The 21,268-nt window shown below is 38.4% G+C and overlaps 2 protein-coding genes across 4 annotated transcripts in view; one reads left to right on the top strand and one right to left on the bottom strand.

Annotated features, from left to right (window-relative positions):
- Positions 1–16,176, bottom strand: part of ppp1r13l (protein phosphatase 1, regulatory subunit 13 like) — a 28,369-nt gene extending 12,193 nt beyond the window's left edge. Inside the window, exons 1-3 of one of the 3 annotated variants that reach the window (XM_053622648.1) lie at positions 16,066–16,176; positions 15,339–15,567; positions 1,523–1,616 (exon numbers count right to left, since the gene is read on the bottom strand). In XM_053622648.1, coding sequence (XP_053478623.1) covers positions 1,523–1,559 — 37 coding nt within the window. In that variant the 5' untranslated portion in view covers positions 1,560–1,616; positions 15,339–15,567; positions 16,066–16,176. Of the gene's footprint in view, positions 1–1,522; positions 1,617–2,718; positions 3,611–15,338; positions 15,568–16,065 lie in introns of those variants that run through there. The other 2 variants (XM_053622651.1, XM_053622649.1) reach the window with 2 other exon arrangements.
- Positions 16,177–16,428: 252 nt separating this feature from the next.
- On the top strand, positions 16,429–21,041 carry opa3 (outer mitochondrial membrane lipid metabolism regulator OPA3). Its single transcript, XM_053622659.1, has 2 exons — positions 16,429–17,376; positions 19,307–21,041. The coding sequence occupies exons 1-2, from the start codon at positions 17,235–17,237 to the stop codon at positions 19,636–19,638; spliced, it is 474 nt and encodes a 157-aa protein (XP_053478634.1). The 5' UTR covers positions 16,429–17,234; the 3' UTR covers positions 19,639–21,041.
- The last annotated feature ends 227 nt before the right edge of the window (positions 21,042–21,268 follow it).

Below are 21,268 nucleotides of genomic sequence, written 5' to 3'. Positions count from 1 at the left end.
GGACACCAATGAATGCCTTAGATTTTAAAAACTATAATCAGAAATTATATTTTCTAAAACATGTTTGTCTTTAGCATTACATACAGTATTTTAGACCTGATTGTTAAAAAATGTTTAGACATTATAATATAAGATTATTATTTTAAAATAATATATTTCAGGTATACAGTTTTAGCCTTATGGACAATCCATTTTTAATATTTGATATTTAGACAGAATCAAAATAATAGTTCATTTAAAATAAAAAAATAGTTCATAAAAAAAAAAAAAAAGGAAAAACCACCAAAAGGTCTCTTGAGTCTTCTCCAAAAGTGTGTTTGAAGGTGTCTGAGCAGAACAAACACGCGGGAAAAGTGCAGTCTGTGTGTGTGTACTGACAGACATTTAATCCTCAATTTTAGGATTAAAAAAAAGACAATATCTAAAGAATCCAGATATGTGAATAAATAATTTATGCATGAAAGTAACTGGAGCTAACCTTATTAACCTCTTAACTGGAACTAACCTTATTAACCTCTTAACTGGAACTAACCTTATTAACCTCTTAACTGGAACTAACAGTCAGTGCGTTTACATGGACAACAATAATTCACTATTAACCCGATTAAGACAATACTGTGATTAAGAAACTACCATGTAAACAGCCATTTTTAATTACCTTAACCTGATTAAGGTCATACTCGAAGTAAACACAAATTGAACGAAGACATGTGGAGTACTCCTGTTTTATTCACATTATCGACGTGTATTACAGACATGTACACACCTTAATCACATTATTAACGTCGTGTGGGAGTTTTCACCGCATTTTGCGACAGGACACGATCACACACGGCAGTGCTCAACCGTTTTACGGAGAGCAAGAGAGCACGGCTGCGTCCCAAACCGCGTACTTACCTGCTATAGGCCTGTAGTGGGGAAAAATACATGCATCTCGGCTACTATATAGACAGTTCAAGCAGTCGTCTATTTGCACGTACAGCATGACAAATAATTAACTGCACTTAAAGCGTTTGTAAAAAAATTAAATAAAAACACCCAAAACTGTACACGGTACCATAACGAAGACGAACTATATATTGATACGTGAAATTCTGGAGGGACGTCGGACGACGTCTCGCGGTGACGTAATGACGCGGGCTGTTAATCTAATTATGTTCTAGAACATGTAAAACGGGTACATGAAAGGAGTATTCTAAAAGCGACTCATGTAAACACCTTAATCACATTATTATCTTACTCAAAGTAAGGTCAATAATTAGATTACTGCTGTCCATGTAAACGTAGCCACTATTAACCTCTTAACTGGAACTATCCTTATTAAATGCTGAGTATCAAGTCATGGCAAAACAAAGCCTTGAAATTAAATGAATTCTTCCCTGAATATCATAAAATTCTCTGGCATGAAAGTACTATCATTTCACTTGTGGGGACATGTGTCCATTGTGTTTGTAAACAATAAAAAAGATGATCATATGAGAATTAAATGGCAAATAAAGAAGACAAGAAGATTATTTCTCACACAGCATGCTGCTGCCCAAGCTGTTGTCGGAGGACATGATTTCAGGCTCTTCCTGGAGGTTACTGCACAACTTCAGATTAATTCAACACACTTCCTGGGGGATTAAATGAGAAATTATTAAAACACTTCAATTCAGCCTGATCTAAAACTTGGAAGTACACTAGAGTGCCTTGCATAAGTATTCCTCCCCTTGAACTGTTCCACCTTTTGTAGTGTTATCACCTGGAACTAAAATGGACATAATTGGGATTATACATTATGAATCTACACAAAACAGCATAATATTGACATGGAAGGAAAATCAGTATAGTTTGCAAAATTATTTATAAATAAAAATAAATACATCACAAATGTTTTGATTGCATACATATTGCTGTGAACCAATCATTTAGTTTTGGTGGAACCAGTTGCCATCAGGAGTCATGCAGTTAGTTATTATTGTGTGCAATTAAAATGTCACTTGATCACTATATAAATACACAAGTTCTTGGAAGGTGTCGGAATATGTGAACAATACTTGTATTGCTCTCTGCTTGTATAAAAACTGTGTTGGATAAAAGCGTCCGCTAAATGAATAAATGTAAATAATTTGTTAGAGAGCATTCCTACTCAAAGAGCATCATAAAGACCAAGCAGCTACCAAAACATACATACATTATGATAGATGGATAGACAGATGGATAGATGGATGATGTGTGTGTGTGTCCCATTGGTGCCAATCCCATTGGTGCACCTATGGCACCATTCCTACAGTGAAACAGGATGGTGGTAGCATCCTGTTAAGTGGATGCTTTTCATTAGCAGGAAATGGGAAACTGGGTTAGGAGTTCAGCAGGGATCGGGAAACAGGGACTGAGTTGAGGGTAAGATGGATGGTGCCAAATACTGTGCAAATCCTAGAATAAAACATGGAGTGGTTCAAAACCAAGAACCTGTAGAATGCCCCAGTCTAAGCCCAGACCTCAATCTGATTAAGAATCTGTGGCAAGACTTGTTCTCCAATGGTCTCCATTTAATACATAACGTGAGCAATATTACCTGAACGAATGGGCAAAAATATCAGGATCCAGATATGCAAAGCTGACAGAACAATAGCTCAGAAGACCCACAACTATAATTGAAGCCAACTTCAATTATAGTGCAAAGCACTGTACAACTTACTAAAAGACCAATGTGAATGTAAAACTGAGCGTTACCTATTTAAAACTGAGTCACAGATGTCACAAGTCTCTCCATGTAAGCTGAATCATTTCACCTGAAGAGAATAGATCATACCAAATAGGTTAGAAAACACTGGCTACTCTTAGAAAAGAAGTACAATAAAAGTCTGTTTCGGGCGGAAAGAGGGATTAATTAAATGCTTTATTACTCCTGAACTTTCAGCTTTGTTTAAGCTGTTTTCTCTTCAGCACTGTGCTGCTGGACCTCCTCCAGTATCCCATAAATCCGTGGGCCTGTCTTGTTGTGCAAAATCAGTGTAGAGTGTGGCATACTGCTCCTCCTTTTCTTTCTCTCTCTCTCTCTCTCTCTCTCTCTCTCTCTCTCTCTCGGCCTCACCCTGCGAATGATTGTACACTCAAAGCCAACCTGGGCACCCATTCATTTTGTGACCTCAGAAACAGAAACCAGTTCAAGTTCAAACAGGCCTCTAATTCAGTCCCTGAGCTTAACTCCATCCTTCCTCTCCACACACACACACACACACACACACACACACACACACACACACAAACAAACATGAGCCATCATGCATACTGAACTCAAATCACACCTTCTCACTAGAATTCTAATAGCCAACAAAAAAAATCTGTGATTTATGAAGCTCTGGTCTCCTTGCTACAGCCTGGTGTGCTTACACTACTAATTATCAGTGCCTTTTACTTCCTTGGTTGTTGCTCATACACTGGGTGGGTGAGCTGCAAGTCCAGACAAATGCAAACAACCTGAAACACCTGTAGCAGCTGATGATGCTGTACACTCATTCCTACACCTGTAGCACAATACACCATCTGTTAGACACACTTGCTAAAGTTTTCCTGTCATTCATGCATTGACTCAGGTTTCTAAAGTTCCTATGAATGACATGAATTGTAATGCAGGATTGAAGGGGGGGGGGGGGGAGGGGGGGAGTATGGAAGAAGAAGCCTTCATTTGTCAAATATACACATTACAGCACAGTCTGTACAGGGGTCTGCCATGATACGGTGCCCCTGGAGCAGATAGGGTAAAAGGCCTTGCGCAAGGGCCCAACAGTGGCAGCTTGGTTTATTAAGAACCTTGCAGCCAGAACTACTGTCTGAACCGTGCTGTTACTGACAAGTAATGGACACCTTCTAACCAATCAGAATCAAGAATTCCACAGTCTGATTTCACTGAGAGGTTTTTTTTGTGGAAAACTATTTTAATTGGCGAAATTATAATCGTGCAAAATTGTTTGCACGCTCTTTCGCAGTGGTGTACTTAGCTGTACTCATGTTCAACGCACACGAATCGAAGAAGGTTTTGGCTGAATGCAGGTTGTGATGATGTCACATGACGTGTCTTGGCCCAAATCTGGGAAAAAACGTGGTAATTTTTCAAAATTACCACACTCCTACGAATATTGCAGAGTTTGCTTGTTCTTGCGTTAATTTCCGCCACTGCAAAATCCTGAAGGGATTGTTCACTGTACCATTAGTAGCCTACTTTATGACTAATCTAATTCAAATCAGATAAAAAAAAACTATGTTATAAAAAAAGTGGTGTAGTGTCTTACTGGCTATTTAGTTCATTTCACAAGGCTTTAAAATAAAGAAAATATGATATATGATTAATCAGAAATCAAATAAAAAGAGACATTTTCTGAATGCAGCAATAAGTAGTTTACTCAATATATAAATGGTGTTAATATTTAAATCAGACAATTTGTTCTACTGAGCACAGATATTCATCAAAGGCCATTACTGAACACTGATGGGAGTAATGTTAACTTATAACAAAACTAACGGAGAGCAAAGTGATGATGTTAATTGTTTGAAACCTGCTGCTATTGTTAATTACAAAAATCATTATTTCTCAATTTTTCCACACACACACACACACACACACACACACACACACACACACTTATTATAGTATTATATTATACCTTTAAATGTTACAGCAAGTCATTAATAAACTGCTTTCAGGATTGTGTCGTTGATCTTATGACGAGTGTATGTGAAATACAATGGCACAAGCAAAGTGACTGAATCCAGACATGAGATAAGAGGTTTAGGGTCACATTAGGAAGGGCATTTACTCATCACTGGGTGAGAGGGAACAGATGACAGGAAAGGAGTGATTGTGAAAGAGAAGAAGGTGTGAAATATGAGACATGAAACAAAAGATATAGCAGTTAAGTATGAGTCAGTGTTAGTCAGAATCAACCCCTGAACAAGATCTGGCTGAGGTGAGCATATTCCTTCTCCTGAAAGTGAAAATGTTTGCTTCCATAGCAAGCATTTACTCTTCACTAAAAGTGGAAAGTTAGGTCTGGCCTTCTTACATCACCACTCAGTCATGTATCTGTAGCCTTATACTAGACTTCCCTAAATCCTAACCTTCCTGTGGTCACTCCTGCTTAAATTCCTCCATCTGAGAAATAATCAGTCAGATTCTTAACTGTACAAATACAATACTAACTTGGGGTGGGGGGTACATTGATTCAACTGTAAGTGAAAATGACCCAGCCAATAACCCAAAGGTTGGGTTACACCAAACCACCCAAGACTGAGAAAATAACCCAATTAAATTACCCAAAAGGCTGAACCCAGCGTTTGGGTAGAGAAAATAACCCAGTATTTTTTAGAGTGTAGACATACCAACTAAGGGCAGGGATGGAAATATCAATAAATGAAACAAGCAGATTTCTTGTCCAGGCTATTAGTATTTTATTCATAGTTGCCCAGCAGTTAAGTAGGTTCAACAACCATTCCATCCATCCATCCATCAAGAAGTTTCCATACTGCTTATCCTACACAGGGTTGCGGGGAGCCTGGAGCCTATCCCAGGGAACTCATGGCACAAGGCAGGGGACACCCTGGACGGTGTGCCAATCCATCGCAGGGCACAATCACACACAGATTTGCACACCATTCACACACTATGGATAATTTGGAAACCAAATAATGGGCGGTTGGGGGGGGCTTTTGAAAGGCGGGTTATCAGTTGGTTTGAAGCAATGATGCACCGTTTTGCTCTAAAAGTTGTGCAAACTACTTGTTCTGAATCCCACCACACACCATCATCCATGGAGCAAGCTAGTTGACGGTAGAATGTGTGTGTGTTTTTTTTTTTAACATGGCAAGCTTAGATGAGAGACGAAATTTTCACAAAACAGGAACACGAATATAGAAACCCTGTCAAAACAAGCCAAAAATAACATCTGGCGCATTAAAACCGTCTCCTGCACACCCATTAGCACATTTCATTGCAGATTCCGAGTAAAAAAAAATAAAAAATAAACATGACACTGGGCAGCACATGGGGAATATTACATTTATGATTTGTCCAGCACTGAAGGGTGTCATAATATTGAGTATAAATTGAAAAGAGAATCTGAAGCAGGTCTAATATTAACATTAATATTACAAGCTCAAAAGAACCTTTATTTGTAGACGCACCACTTCAACAGACTGACAGCATCAGCTCACACAAACACTCTAACCTGTAATCATTTACTGACAAAGTCTCACAGGAAATGAACTTGGTTAGCAGGTGCAACTGGTTTCAATGAAATGTTTTCACCATCTGTTTGTTAAAAAAAATACTAAGCTAGTGAAATACATCTTAAATCAACAGCATTAGTAATCAGATAGGACATAATGTCTGGCATTTCTATAGCTGGTGGCTTTCCATGGCATCACGCCAAGTCCACTCCAAGCTCTGTTGGCCAGCATGTGATTCAGGAGCCTGTCTGTGATTCAGTCGAGCCGAGTGCCAGACATTCCTCAGCAGTCACACTGAGCAACCACCCAAAACAAACATCGCTACTAATAAGGGCATATTGGAATAAACACATACAGACTTACATGGGAGGTAGGTACAGATTAACACATACTCGTACACAAAACAAAACGTACACTGTACAAACAAAGAAACAAGCTCATGTGAGGTTGAACAAATCAAACATGCAAACTTGTAGACCTAAACTCTGAGCCAAAGCAAACTCACAAGAACAAAAACAAACTTGCACATACGGCACACATACAGTGAGGGAAAAGAAGTATTCGGGCACTTTTGTTTTGGTTATTTAATATACTTCAAGTGCAGCTATCCACTTCAAGTGGCTCAACTTTGGCCCATTGCTCTCAGCAAGTCGTCTTCACAAGGTTTCACTTACACGGTTCCTCTGATGGACTCGCAATTTCACAATCCCTCATAAATAAAGTCAGGAGATTGGGTAGGCCATGCAAGCACCTTCACCTTCTTTTGTAGAAACCAGTCTTGAGTTATTTTGGCTGTAAGTTTGGGCTCGTTGTCTTGTTGAGTCGTCCATATTTCTCCACAGATTAATTTTCTTGGCTGATACGATTAAATTCTCCACTAATATGTCCAGATACATTTCTCCATTCATGTTTCCTTCAATGACATATAATGCCCCAATACCATTTACAGTGAAGCATGTTCTGTGTGATTGCTGTTCCTGTTGCTTTTAGGTTGTCCTGCAACTCTTTTCGAGAGACTGTTGGCTTCTCTCTTAACTTCCTTCTCATTAGTCTGAGAGCGTGTTGTGAAATCTGTTCAAGGACAGTTACTTATGGTTCCATGAGCTTTCCACCTGCATATTATTCAACCAATTGTACTGACAGGGATGTTTAAAGTCTTTCCTATGGCTCTGAACATTAAGTCAAATTTGCACAGTGACCCAAAGTCAAATATGACCCAACCTCACAAACCTGCACAAGGACCCAAACTTACAATTTTTACAAAATTTCTGCTTGAATTTCTATTGCCACTGTGCCGTGCAGTATGGTTGTAAGCCTGGACCCAAAAATACAAGCTTGCACACTTGCAAACCTCATGCCAAACGGACACATGGACCAAAACTCGCATACAGACCACAAGAGCCAAAATCAACCAAGCCCACAAACCAAAAGAACACATGGACTCAATCTTCCATATAAACCAAACTCCAACCCCAAATCCCTCCTATACGGACCCAAACTTACAGAAGGAAAATTCACAAAAAGTAAACCCAATCTCTCACATAGACAAAATCAACCTGTAAGCAGTTCCAAAATCATACAGGTGCCTATAAACCTTGTAGGTATCTCATTATTAATAGTTCGGTGTTAACAATAAAGTAACTTTTGCTAATAAATTCTTTAAAAAACCCAACGACAAACACCACATTTGATATGTTGTATCTCTGGGTTTGGAGCAGTCTCCTTTTTGTACCCGTTTGGCTGAGGAATGCCACATGATATTGCAAGTAACCTAAAGTGAACACTGGAAAACAAAACTGTTAAAATTTTTATGCATGTATAAGCCTCACACCTCCGGGGTTGGGGGTTCGAATCCCACCTCTGCCCCGTGTGCAGGGAGTTTGCATGTTCTCCCTGTTTCCTCCGGATACTCCGGCTTCCTCCCCAAGTCCAAAGACACGCCTTGTAGTCTGATTGGCATTTCCAAATTACCGGTGGTGTGTAAATATGTGTGCGATTATGCCCTGTGATGGGTTGGCAGCCCATCCAGGGTGTCCCCCACCTTGTGCAGAGAGTTCCCTGTGATAGGCTCCAGGCTCCCCTGTGTAGGATATGCAGTACGGAAAATGGATGGATAGATGGATGCCTGGCAGATCTGCACACACTTGGACACATTTACTGACGGAAAATTTACAACCGTAGTTCTCAGCTAACTGGATCAAACGGTAGATTAGTAAATCCTAGGTCCCTGGGCAGGAAGCCCTCAACACCCCACAACTTAACACATGCAAAATACAATGCACAATCCATGATGAGTATCTGAGTAGTCTCTGTGCTATACAGAAGGCAGTCTTACCTTTAGTATGTTAGCACACCTATTGTGTGAAATCCATAGAATTCTGTCCAATTTTTTTTAAAAGTACTAACTGCTCAGGATCATGTCGATGTCAAACTATTTGCGTGTCTACACAATGACAAAACTTCACAGTTATGACTGAATGTGAAACTAGCCATTCATTTACAGACCTGGATGTTTGTGGGTTGGCATGGGATCATAACATCTTCAAAATGTAAAACAAAGTGTAAAGTATTTCTGACCCAATTCCTTAGAAAGAGAACCAGCTAGAATATGATGACAGCTATCCATTGAATTTCTGGATATTTTATTTCACGTCTGCCTGAAAAACAAAAACAGTCCAAATAGACCACACCTTCTGCATAACATCTGGGCACCATGTCAAGGCTTCCAGGAGGGCCAAGAAATTTGCATACAAGACTAACTGAAGGCAGGAAAAAAAAGACACATGCACATGCTACTTTCCTTAGAAGGTTTAATCGTAACACTGGAGTTTAAATAGACAAAAGACTGGATTATGTGAAGTTCTGCAGGGAAAATACAGTGCCTTTCAACACATCAGCTGGACTGACACACAATGCTGTAAGCAATACCAAGAGGTTTGAGCAATAGAACTACACCAAAGAGCCCGGCACACCCACTTTCTTAGTTTCGAGTTACCAAACAGGGATAGGTAATTCTTTAGAAACTGACAGGTTAGAACTTTTAACTTAAGGAATTTTTGAGGGTGAAGCAATTTATCATTCACTCCTCAAAAAATCATTTGTTACTCATCAAAGCAGCTAAATTTTGATCCTAATAATAATAATAATAATAATAAAGTCTAGATTCTATGGGTGCCTCATATTTCCTTTCCTCACTTCCCCTGCTTGTTCTTAGCTCCTCCCTCTGAGGAAGTGAGGAAATGATACAAAGAAAGAAAACAATTACAGGTGGAATGCCACTTCTATTTCCCAGCTGTATCAACTGTATAACAGATCTGCATGCGCAAATTACAATCTAAATTATGTAAGGAATAATCCATGATAGGGTATGGTGCTATCTTTTTACAGAGTGCCAAAAAACCATTCAGTCCTTTTTGACTAAGTCGGGCAGTCAGTGTAAGTGTGAGTTCTTTTGGCATGTGGTGTTCATGTCGTACAAAGATGAATCATTTGCTACACATTTCCTTTTAAACGCTGACTGTTTCCACTGATAAATAACAGGGGCTCATTCATTCTCTGACCGTGTTTTACCTTCACAAATATGTAAAGTTAGTAAGTGGAAGCAGTGTTCGCTACAAACAAGCTAGCTTATGGTTTACCAGATAAAATTATAGAATAAAATAAAAATTTGTCCATATCTGTCCACATATAACCAGAATGTTTATTGTTGTTCTCATCACTTTAATTTCTCCAACAAATCCCGACTTGAAGTAGGACCAAGCGTCAAGGCTTTTGTACGCCTTCAGGCTTTGCTTAGTGTATTTCCCCGGTGTCGAAATCAGGTGCAAATAAATGTCAAGAAAACCGATTTCTGGCCACATGCTGATGTCCATGGACCACAGGTTCTTGGGCAAGTTGTAAGAGTCACTGTCGAGTCCAACTGCCTTTAATTTAAGATGATAATTGTTGATTATACTTGTGTTTTCGCAGCTTCCCCTGTTAAAACCAGCCATTTTGCTGGATGATTTGCCGCTCAGTCTGGCTGAGGGGGCGTGTTCTGGCGGGAAAGTGTCGCCAAGCACATCCTCTATTGATTGGCTCTTACATCTTAAGACACAATAACGCTCTCCTGTTCAGTAGTAACTCAGGTTTTCCAGCAAGAATTTCATCTCATTGTTTCTTGAAATAAAGTGGCAAAAGCACTACAGTGACATATGATGTTTAAACTTTGATCAGTCTGTGGACTAAAATGAAGTGCCGCAAAAAGTATTGAATTAAAAAAAAAACAACACTTTATAAAGTTTAGAGTGACTTTACAACCTGTAATTGGAAGAAGATGAAAAAAAAACCTACTATAAAAATTATATTTGACTTTATTTAAGTGAAAGGTGAATCAGTTGGTTCAGATATAATTATAGAATTTTTGACCTCAACTCTGGTGCCAGAGTATATACAATATACGTGTGTGTATGTGAAATCAAAGAATAATTATTGGATTATAGGATCAAACATGATCATCATTGGAAGCATGTCTGAGCAGGCAAACAAACAACACAGCAATGTCGCTCAGCTGGATCTCATAGGTTTAGGCTTGATGCCAATTTTGGCTTGTTGCAACGTTCAGATATCTTTGTTGACAGATTACAGGTAGCAAATATACTCCTAACCTGTTCTGTTGTGTTTAAAAAAAAAAAACAAAAAAAAACAACCTACTCTGTTATCCAGAAATGTGCATGCAAATCACCTTGGTAATTTTGTTGTACATCCTGTAGATTTTTCTTCCTATTACTTCATGCCTTCATGCATAACAACAACTTAGCTCATTAAACTCTTACTATTACAGACTGCATGCAAAGTTCAGCTTATAATTCTCAAAAACATACACCATTGAAGAAAAGTTATAGCAAGAAGTAAGAACACGGCTCAGCGCCGATTCAACACAAATGCACAAGTTTTTTTGCGGTCCACCTAAATTTACGCAATGTAAATACGCTTCTCAAACCAATGAGGTGTGCTATTATAGAAAAATGTGTGACATGAAGAATAGTTACTGCAACCACCCTGACAGTGATTATTTTTCGATAACAGCAGTATTTTATTCCTATTATAGAACAGGACTTTCCCAAATATTACAACTTTCTAGTTATTTTATTTTTTTTAAATCACCACATTTTATTCATTTATAATTACATTTAATATTGTGGAATGTCTGCAAAACAAGCTATTTCCAGTTATCACATACGTTATGGTACCTATAAACAGTTGTTCCTTCACCAAACTCTCTTTTTTTTCCTCTCTCCTGAAGTTAATAAAGCAAAAGAAGTGCTTCCTGAGATGTTCTCGGTCCTGACGTCTTTACTCTTGCCGGACGACTTACAGGAACAGCTTTACGCTTAACTGTTACAAAGCACTGACACTGGAGACTCCGTCCATAAATGTTAAATTTCCTTACAGAAAGCTTCATCATATCAACAATTACACTATTTATCCTTGTTAGATAAAAAGTTTATTATTTTTACTTAGTCTTAGATTATATGGAGCATCCATCGACGGTGCAGGCTGGTACTATGGAAACGGTAATGTATTAGTATGAGCGCATTATTATAAAACTTTGATTGGTCTTGCAGCAGGACCTACTGTGAGAGATGCTGCCAATGTAAAATGAATCTGTGTTTCACTGAAGCAAGATATCTCAAACTGTTCATCTAAAGTTTCTAATAATGTTCTGTTTATTCTCATTTTTTTCCATTGCACGCTGTGTGACGTCAGCCTATGGACTAGACGGACATACGGTATGTCAGGAGGCAAAGAAAAACAGATTGGATGTCGGTGTGAGCGAATTCTGGAAAAACAGCCAAAAAAGGACAAAGAAATGAGATTTTCTGCCTTTTCAGAGACATGTCTGTTTTAATAAACTCTAAATATAAACTGATCGTCCAGAAAATTAAAACCACCGGCACTTTGGGTAAGTCCCCCTTGTGCCACCAAAACAACAATGACCCATCAACGCATAGACTCCACAAGACCTCTGAAGGTGTGCTGTGGTATCTGGCACCAAGACGTTAGCAGCAAATATTTTAAGTCCTGTAAGAGGTGGGGCCTCCAAAGATAAGACCTGTTTGTTCAGCACATCCCACAGATGTCCGACTGGAATGAGATCTGGGGAATTTGAAGGCCGTGTCAATAAATTGAATTCTTTGTCATGTTCCTCAAACCGTTCCAGAACACTTTTTGTAGTGTAGCAGGGTGCATTATCCTGCTGAAAGAGGCCACTGCTATTAAGGAATACAGTCGCTGTGAAGGGGCGTACTTGGTCTGTAACAATGTATAGATAGGTGGTACGTGTCAAAGTAACATCTACATGAATGCCAGGAACGAAATTTTCCGAGCAGAACATTTCCCAGAGCATCACAATGCCTCCACCGCTTTGCCTTCTTCCCATAGTGCATCCTGGTGCCATCTCTTCCTCAGGTAATTGATGAACACAAACCCGGCCTTCCACATGATGTAAAAGAAAAGATGATTCATCAGACCAGGCCACTTTCTTCCATTAGTAAAATTAGTAAGTAAAATTTATTTATATAGCACGTTTCACACAGCAAAGCTGACATTTGCTGACATGGACATTGCTCCATGGTCCATGGTAATGTTATGGCTGATTGGTGTATAATAGCAATTGTCAAAATTTTGATCATATGAAGGGTTTTCCTAAGGTGCGACACATATAATCCCACTAGACAATCACTTTACAACTTCTAACACTGGAGTGTCAAATTCAGGAGCTGAATCAATTCTTAATTGCAGTGCTGCAGCCTTTAGGTCTGGATCCGATACTCCTGTTCTAGGGAAAAGGTTCATAGTGCACAAAAACAGAGCTGGATCTTCCTAGATCCCAGATTTTGAAAGCCGGATATTAAGTAAAGCAGTGTTGAAGCCCTGATCCAACTGGGTATGGGCGAAAAAAAAAAATGTTGTTATATATTTCTCAAAAAGCAGCGCATTCAATAAAGCGTGAGATTTAAGATAGATTTAGGGTTAGATTTTTATTTACTGTGGGAGTCTAAACACGTTAGCACTACCTCATGTAGAGAGAATGTGGTCAAGACTGGGGAACTACGAGTTATGGAAATAAGGAGATAAAAGAAGGGCGAGGGGAGACAGGAAATTAGCGACACTAGGAAACTAAGAAATATGATTGCTGGAAAACAAGGGCATTAGGGCAGTGGGAAACTAGGAGTCTAGAACACAAGGAGATTAGGAACGATAGAAGACAGTAGGACACTAGGAAAGCAAGAGCAGAGGTAAAGTGTAAGACTATAATAGACTTACAGACTGCCACAAAGCACGGGTTATACACTACTGGCAAAAATACTGAAATTTGGAAGACGCACATTACATTAGATAAATGTACAGTAAGTGTTTCTTGACATAGATGACAAGAGGGCGGCCTTTTAAACCTTTAAATGTTTTATTGCCATTAAATTACTACCAGACTCTCCAGTTTCGATGCTCCTGTAGTGGAGGCTTGACTAACTAAATCAGGCATATAAATAATTACAAAAATGGTTGGTGTAAAGGGGTAAAGCAAGAGCAAATCACTGCAAACTGACGGAATAACTGGATAACTGGAATGATAAAATTATACGTGTTGGTTATATGGTCTTGATTGAATAGCAGCTCTGACAATAGTGCTGGCCACAAAACAAATCATAGGGCCTGCTGTTATAGAAAATAAATATAAACCTGTCATGTTTTATTCCTTACTAATTGAGTTGAGTTGTGTCATTTGGTTTTTGAAACTAAAAAAATTAAATAAAATAAACACACATCATGCTTCCATCATTAGCCTTTGGTAGCATTTGTCAAACATCTATATTTAATCACAGGTGTGACAAGCGAGACAGAAATACAATCTTGTAGAATGGAGAGAAGCTCAGCATGCATTGATGAGACTGAAGTGAAGGAACCCATGGGCTGTATAAACGTTTAGAGCAATCACAACCAATACCAGAATAACATTTAGTCCTAATATAAGCACTTTTTTTTTATCCCAAGAGTTCTGTCGTCTGTGCTTTTTCTATAATTTGTACTTTGACTGAACAATGTGTGCTTAGCGTAGGACATCTATTTTTAGTTTCTCCTCCGAAGGCATTACAGTGACTACATTTCATCCGTTCTTTCTCAATCAGTGCTGGTGTGAAAAGTATCAGCACAAACGGAGAACCAATCTCACTCGCCTGATACAACCGTCACTGATGCGTGCCTGCATGAATCTACCATTTGGGCTAGAAAGAAATCAGCTGCAGCCTCACTAATTCATACCATACTGTACATTTCTATTACAACAACTGCCAGTCATTACTGTTGTGCTCAGTTCCAGAAAAATCCAAAATGACCCAGTTTACATACTATGGTTGTGATAATCTGATGTAGATGCCCCAAAACACCAGATAACCCTGGTTTGGAGTCTTTCATATCATAGCCCATCAATTTCCAAACTTCACTGACATTCAGTAAAGTGTATCAGAGGTCACAACATGTTCTTACTTGTTTTAACAGAGGTAGTAGTTAAGCAAGTATTTGTGTGTGCAGCCAGGTAAACTAAGCTCAGGCATTTATTATTATTATTATTATTATTATTATATTCTACTTTTACAGTATGCAATCCGACCATTTTTGGATGCTTGAGATCTGCCAACATCTGATTCTCATTAAGGTTGCATGAACGGCGGTGCACGCGCGCACACACACAAACACACTTCAAAGAAGAAGAAGAAGAAGAAGAAGAAGAAGCAGAGAGAGAGAGTCAATGGAATGTCGGAGCATTTCTGTTTACTGGGCGCTGTTTGTTCAACGGTGATAACAGCAGCAGCTTCACTTTTTCACTCAGAACTGTTGCCTCTTGTGTTTGTGTAACTAACTCACAACACACACACTTCATATCTCGCCTGTGGTGTATAAAATATATATTTTTAAAAACCCCGTCATTTTGTTTGGACTATTACATTAAAATACTTTCTCTACCCAGATGTCGAGTCTTAAACCCCCCCCTAGTTCCAGATACCCACTTCTAACATGCAGGTTGACTTAATGCGCATGCGCAGCACAATTAAAAAGCCCCGAAGAGAAAATCACGCCGCTTTACCTACCCCAATAAAGCGGCCAACGGCTTTAATCCTGTAAACTGCGGATGAACACGGTTCTCCTAGGCCTTGTTAACTGCTGTGGTCTGATTCCGAAAGATCAAAATGGCATGCTGCATGACTTCCGTTTGGGAAAACAGCAGAAGAATTCCTCAGTACTGGAGAGATTCTCAGGAGTTTGTGTCGGACTGAGTCCTGCCCACTGCTCTCAAACTCCACCCAGGTGTGTGCAAGACTGGGGGAGACAGGTACACTCAGCTCTACTGTTCTACACTGCTCTAGCTCCTTCATGTTATTCATAATAATGTATTTTATTAGTAGTAAAAAATAAAATAAATAAATAAAGTATTTGTTATTAATGTAATTACAGATCACCAATTGATCCCCCTGTGGAAACTACTACTACTACTACTACTACTACTACTACTATTATTATTATTATTATTATTATTATTATTATTATTATTATATAAATATATAATAAAATCCAAATCGTGAAAAGCATTTTATATAGGCCTATATAAAACAGAGAGGGTATTTATGAAACAGCAATACAATTATATAAAATTGTAATATCATATAAAATCTACATATAATAATAATAGTAAAAAATTAAACATATTAAACTAAAAGTTTTTATTACTAAATAATATTAAATAATAATAATAATAATAATAATAATAATTATTATTATTATTATTATTATTATTATTATTATACTGTGGCCTCACACCTCCTGGGTTTGGGGTTTGAATCCCGCCTTTGCCCTGTGTGAGTGGAGTCTGCATGTTCTCCCTGTGTTTTGGGGGTTTCCTCCGGGTACTCCAGTTTCCTCCCCCAGACCAAAGATGTGCGTTTTAGGCAGATTGGCATTTCCAAATTGTTCGTAGTGTGTAAATGGGGGTGCGATTGTGCCCTGCGATTGGTTGGCACCCTGTCCACAGTGTCCCCTGCCTTTTGCCTGAGTTCCCTGAGATAGGCTCCAGGCTCCCCTGTGACCCTGTAAAGGTAAGCGGTACAGAAAATAGATGGATAATAATAATAATAATTATAATAATAATGATAAGGATAATGAGTCTTTATTGGTCACATATACATTAGAGCACAGTGAAATTCTTTTCTTTGCATACCCCAGCCTGTCAGGAAGCTGGGGTCAGAGCGCAGAGTCAGCCATGATATTATTTAATAATAATAATAATATAATAAGAAGAAGAAGAAGAAGAAGAAGAATGCATCATTATAATAATCTGTTGGGATTCTTCTTCTTCTTATTGTTGTTGGTGTTCCTAACATTTTTTACATTAACAATAATGCAAATAATATACAATAAATATTGTTTATGTATCATGTTTTATAAATACAGAAATTTATATTAACAAAATGATTTTTATTTAACTTATTTTTATGTTACACTTTTGCTTTTTATTATTCATAAATTACATTATTATTTTTAAGTTGTATTTTAATTGTTATTATTTCGTGGTTTTATTTTATTTATTTATTTATTTATTTATTTTTTTCGTAATACCATGGACACAAAGCAGCGCAGCCGCTGCGCAGATTTCAGCGATCTGCAGCACAAAAACGAACTACTGTTTTCCGGGAAACATTAGGTGAAGATTTGCCCAATAAAAATCGCAGAAAGCTTAAGTCAAAGCTTAACGGATGTTGTCGAGGCTCTGGTATGTGTATGAGCTGATATTCTTGAACATCCACACAGACACATTTTCTGGGAAGAGTATTTCGAAGAACAAAATGTATTAGACAGTAGTAAACTAAACTAATCTTGCGCAAAACTAACGCAACCAGTATGCACGCAAGTGCTCTCTCTCTCTCGCGCGCGCGCGCTTTATTTTTTTTTTTTTCCGTCCCGCCTTCGTTCAATGACGCGCTTCCGCCAAGATGGTCGTAGGAGCTTTCCCCATGGCGAAGTTGCTCTATCTGGGCGTCCGTCAGCTCAGCAAACCAGTGGCCAACAGGATTAAAGCAGGAGCGCGGAGAAGTGAATTCTTCAAGAGTTACATATGTCTTCCTCCGGCACAGCGTGAGCACCGTTACTGAGTTATATCTTTAAATTTGTTGTGACCATGACAGCGGGTTGATGGTTAGGCAGAAGCAGAACAGCGCGATTAGCAGCCAATAGGCTTTCCCGGAAGACATCGTTTAACCAATCAGGACCGTGGGCGGGTCAACAAACGCTTGCGATTGAATATGTAGAATTATGGATTAATCAGTGGACCAATGAAAAGCTGAAAGGCGGACACTTTAGCCTCGACAACAACCAATGAGAGTTGTTTCATTTTTATGGGGGTGGAGCCTAGTCGTCATTGCGTGTTCGTTGAACATTTGAAAGTGCCTTCTATTGAAATCCTTATACAGTATAAATAAGAATATAAACAATATCCAGTTGTGGATATCCAACTTTGTAGCATCAGACTCGATCAGAAATCGAGTCTGATGCTACAGAATTGTCTTATATAAAACCTTCATGCTAAATGTTCCTGTATGTAAGAGAGGGAGGAGTTGACCTTAGGTGGCATGCTTTCATAGTCAAAAATTGAGGGACGGTTATTTGCAAGTTAGCTTAAATACTTTTTTCCATAAGAAAAGTATTTATTATAATCTCTAAAATATGATGCATAAGATTTTTTTTTTAACCATTAGACCATCATATTTAAGTGTGCTATTTATAATCAATGACAATGAAATCTGGAGATACGAGGTTTCCACCCGACAGCGACGATATAATCTAATTTATACCAGAGCTCTTACGAATTCTAGAGCGTTCATTAATTTCTATAACAGCAGCTCTGATAGTGGTTTCCGGCTGTAATTCAAATCTCAGCTATAGTTTACATTGTAACACATTAACAGTAACTTGCATGGTGGACACTAAACTGTTGTTATTTAACATCAAAAAAGTATACTCCTCATTGACATGGTACAGCTTTATGAAATGATACATTTATATAACGTTTATGGAAGGAGTCTCCAGTGTCAGCACTAAGTTTTCTGCCACAGGAGAGTCTACAGGATAGAGATATTTGCGCCTTGATGTGTCTCGGTAACATGGCACGCTGTGTTTCTTTGTGTTACTAACTGCAAGGGGAAAAATAGAAGCTGTCGAGGGAATGATTGTTTATAGCTGCATGATGACAGGGATTCACTTGTTTCATGGATGTTCCAAAACATTTAATGTAACTATAAATGGTTAAAAGTATGACGAGTGGTCATACTGCAAAATAGGTATAATTTAAAATAAATAAATAAGAGGGATCCTAAAAAATGCATTTTTTAAATTTAGTACTGCCCTGAATAAGCTATTTCACATAACAGATGTTTACATATAGTCTACAAGACACAATAATAACTGAATTTAGTTCAAAAGTTTACATACGCTTGATTATTAATACTGTGTGTCGTTACCTGGATGATCAGCGACTGTTTTTATGTTTTGTGAGAGTTCTTCATGAGTCCCTTGTTAGTCCTGCGCAGTTAAACTGCCCACTGTTCTTCAGAAAAATCCTCTAGATCCTGCACATTCTTTGATTTTCCAGCATTTTCTGCATATTTGACTCATTTCCAACAGCGACTGATGATGTTGAGATCCATCTTTTTAAACTAAGGACGACTGAGGGACTCGTACACAACTATTACAAAAGGTGCAAACGTTCACTGATGCTCAAGAAGGCAACATAATACATTTAGAGCTGGGGGGGGGGGGGGGGTGTAAACTTTTGAACAGTATGATTGGTGTAAATTGTTATATTGTGTAAATTATTAGATTTTTTTTTCATTTAGCACCTTCAGAAGCTAAATAAGATATTTACATGTTTTCCAGAAGACAATATTATAACAGGACAGTATCTCTTCTCCGCACACCCTGAAAAATGATTTGTTCCTTGCGTAATTATAATGGCGTGTATATTAGTAAATTTAGCATTGGAGCATGTTCTGTTTCTCTGCCTTTGAAGTGTACCACTGGATCGAGATGAAAACAAAGATGAGGATAATGGGCTTCCGTGGCGCTGCCGTCAAACCACTTAACGAGGACGCGGCTGCGGAGCTGGGAGCCGAGCTGCTCGGTGAGACCATCATCTTCCTCATCGGCGGCGGCTGTCTCGTATTCGAGTACAGCAGGCAAGCGTCGAACAGCAGGAGAAAGGACGAAGAGCTGACGCACACTATCAACAGCCTGCAGGTGCAAATTGGAGAACTGGCCCTAACTACAGAAACTCTAGATGCTCAGCTCCGTGAGGTCAACAGGCTTCTTCTGTCTTTGCCACCTGCTCCGAGTGGCAAATAGTAACACCAAACATCAATGTGTGACGCTGGGTGGAACAGACAGACTAAAGCGGTGTGTGTGTGTAAAGTACTAAAATACAAATAAGCTCCGCCATGTACATATGACATTTAATGAAAATACTCACACACACACACACACACACACATATATGTCAACATTTAAGAGGTCATCAGAACCTGTGGTTTATTACATGTACTCATTTTATGGCTTGGTGTTCAGTATTGCGTATATGGAGAGCAAATGTTTAATTTATTGGCACAGTTTAACCCAAGTTAATTTGTTCTCTTATCATGCTCTGCGGAAACATTTCATATTTCTCCGTGGGACTTTTCTGTAGTTCGTTCTAAAACTGTATTGTATCTGGAACATTTTGATTTGATGCCTGTAGCTTGGTTCAGGTTTTAGAATTTGTTTCTGAATGCCTCAGAATTCAGTTCAGCTGAATTTGATAGAATCTATGAATTCCAGGAAAGTCTAATCTTATCCCGAAAGGGCCGGTTTTCATTTCAACCAAGCAGAAGTCACACCTGAGTCTGTTGAAAGCCAAGATCAACTGATTAAACAGGTGGAATCAGGTGTGGTTCCTTCTTGATTGGAACAAAAACCTGCACCCACTCCGGCCCTTTGCGGATAAGATTGGATATCTCTGGTTTATCCAGTATTGACTTCCTGTTGCTCAGAACAGTGAGGGAACATAAAGAGCTTTCACTTCACACACTGTATGTGGTTGTCTGGATTGTTTTGTGCATTTGGTAAGGTTTGTCATGCCTCCCCCTGGCTTCAGTTTCATAAAACTCTAAAACACAATTTTTCACTCATTGTCAGTTAATCCGTTAATGAAACAACTTAGTTGTGTTCGAGCAATGCAAAAGATACTGCGGATAGACTCTGGATGATTACAATGATTATAAGTTTGACAAAAATCGAATACATCCGACTTGTGATTTCAAGCCCCATGCCTGTGCACCGATCCTGTTTGTATTGATTGATGTCTGAAATGACATATGCATAGAGATGTATATTGATTATTGTACAATAAAACGAATACCCTGCCAATGTCTTGGCTGTTTTTTTTTTTCTTCTTGTATCTTCGTTATGATGATATTGAAAGCGTTTGAACATATTGGGTGGTCCTATAGTGTTCTATATTTTGAAAGGTTTTGTACGTACGCAACTGAAATTCTAAAATAGTGTAAAGAATATATTTCTCTGAGAAAGGTAGGTACTGATAGAAATGGAAAAATTGAGTGCCAAGCATCCTTGGGGATCTTCCTGTTTATGTTTGTACATACATGTGCTTAAAAAAAAAAAAAAAAAATTATTTCACATTGTTCAACAAAATAATCAACATTCAGATCAGCCATCAACATAATCCATTTTAATATAAATACAATAATAATAATAAAAAAAACTATTTTACATGCTCCTTAGATAAGAAGTCAACCACATAGAGTAGTTAACATAATGTAAAAAAAAAAAAAAAGTTATTGGTATTTGGGGTAAAAAAAGAGCTTTAAAGACGTTTAAAACTCATCCCAACGTTTAAAAATGCATACTTGAGTTCTACTCTACTATCAAGTATGCAAAGGGTACATCCGGGAAATCTGCGTATACTTGAAACGGTGTTGTG

This window comes from Ictalurus furcatus, chromosome 4, assembly GCF_023375685.1.
Source record: "Ictalurus furcatus strain D&B chromosome 4, Billie_1.0, whole genome shotgun sequence".
Taxonomy (NCBI): domain Eukaryota; kingdom Metazoa; phylum Chordata; class Actinopteri; order Siluriformes; family Ictaluridae; genus Ictalurus; species Ictalurus furcatus.
This window is presented reverse-complemented; position numbering and strand designations above follow the sequence as displayed.

What these genes read in the sequence shown, in the direction of transcription:
- opa3 (XM_053622659.1), top strand. Translation starts at nt 17,235, where the DNA reads ATGGTCGTAGGAGCTTTCCCCATGGCGAAGTTGCTCTATCTGGGCGTC. An exon ending in ATGTCTTCCTCCGGCACAGC is followed by an intron (nt 17,377 to 19,306) that starts GTGAGCACCGTT and finishes CTGCCTTTGAAG; the next exon opens with TGTACCACTGGATCGAGATG.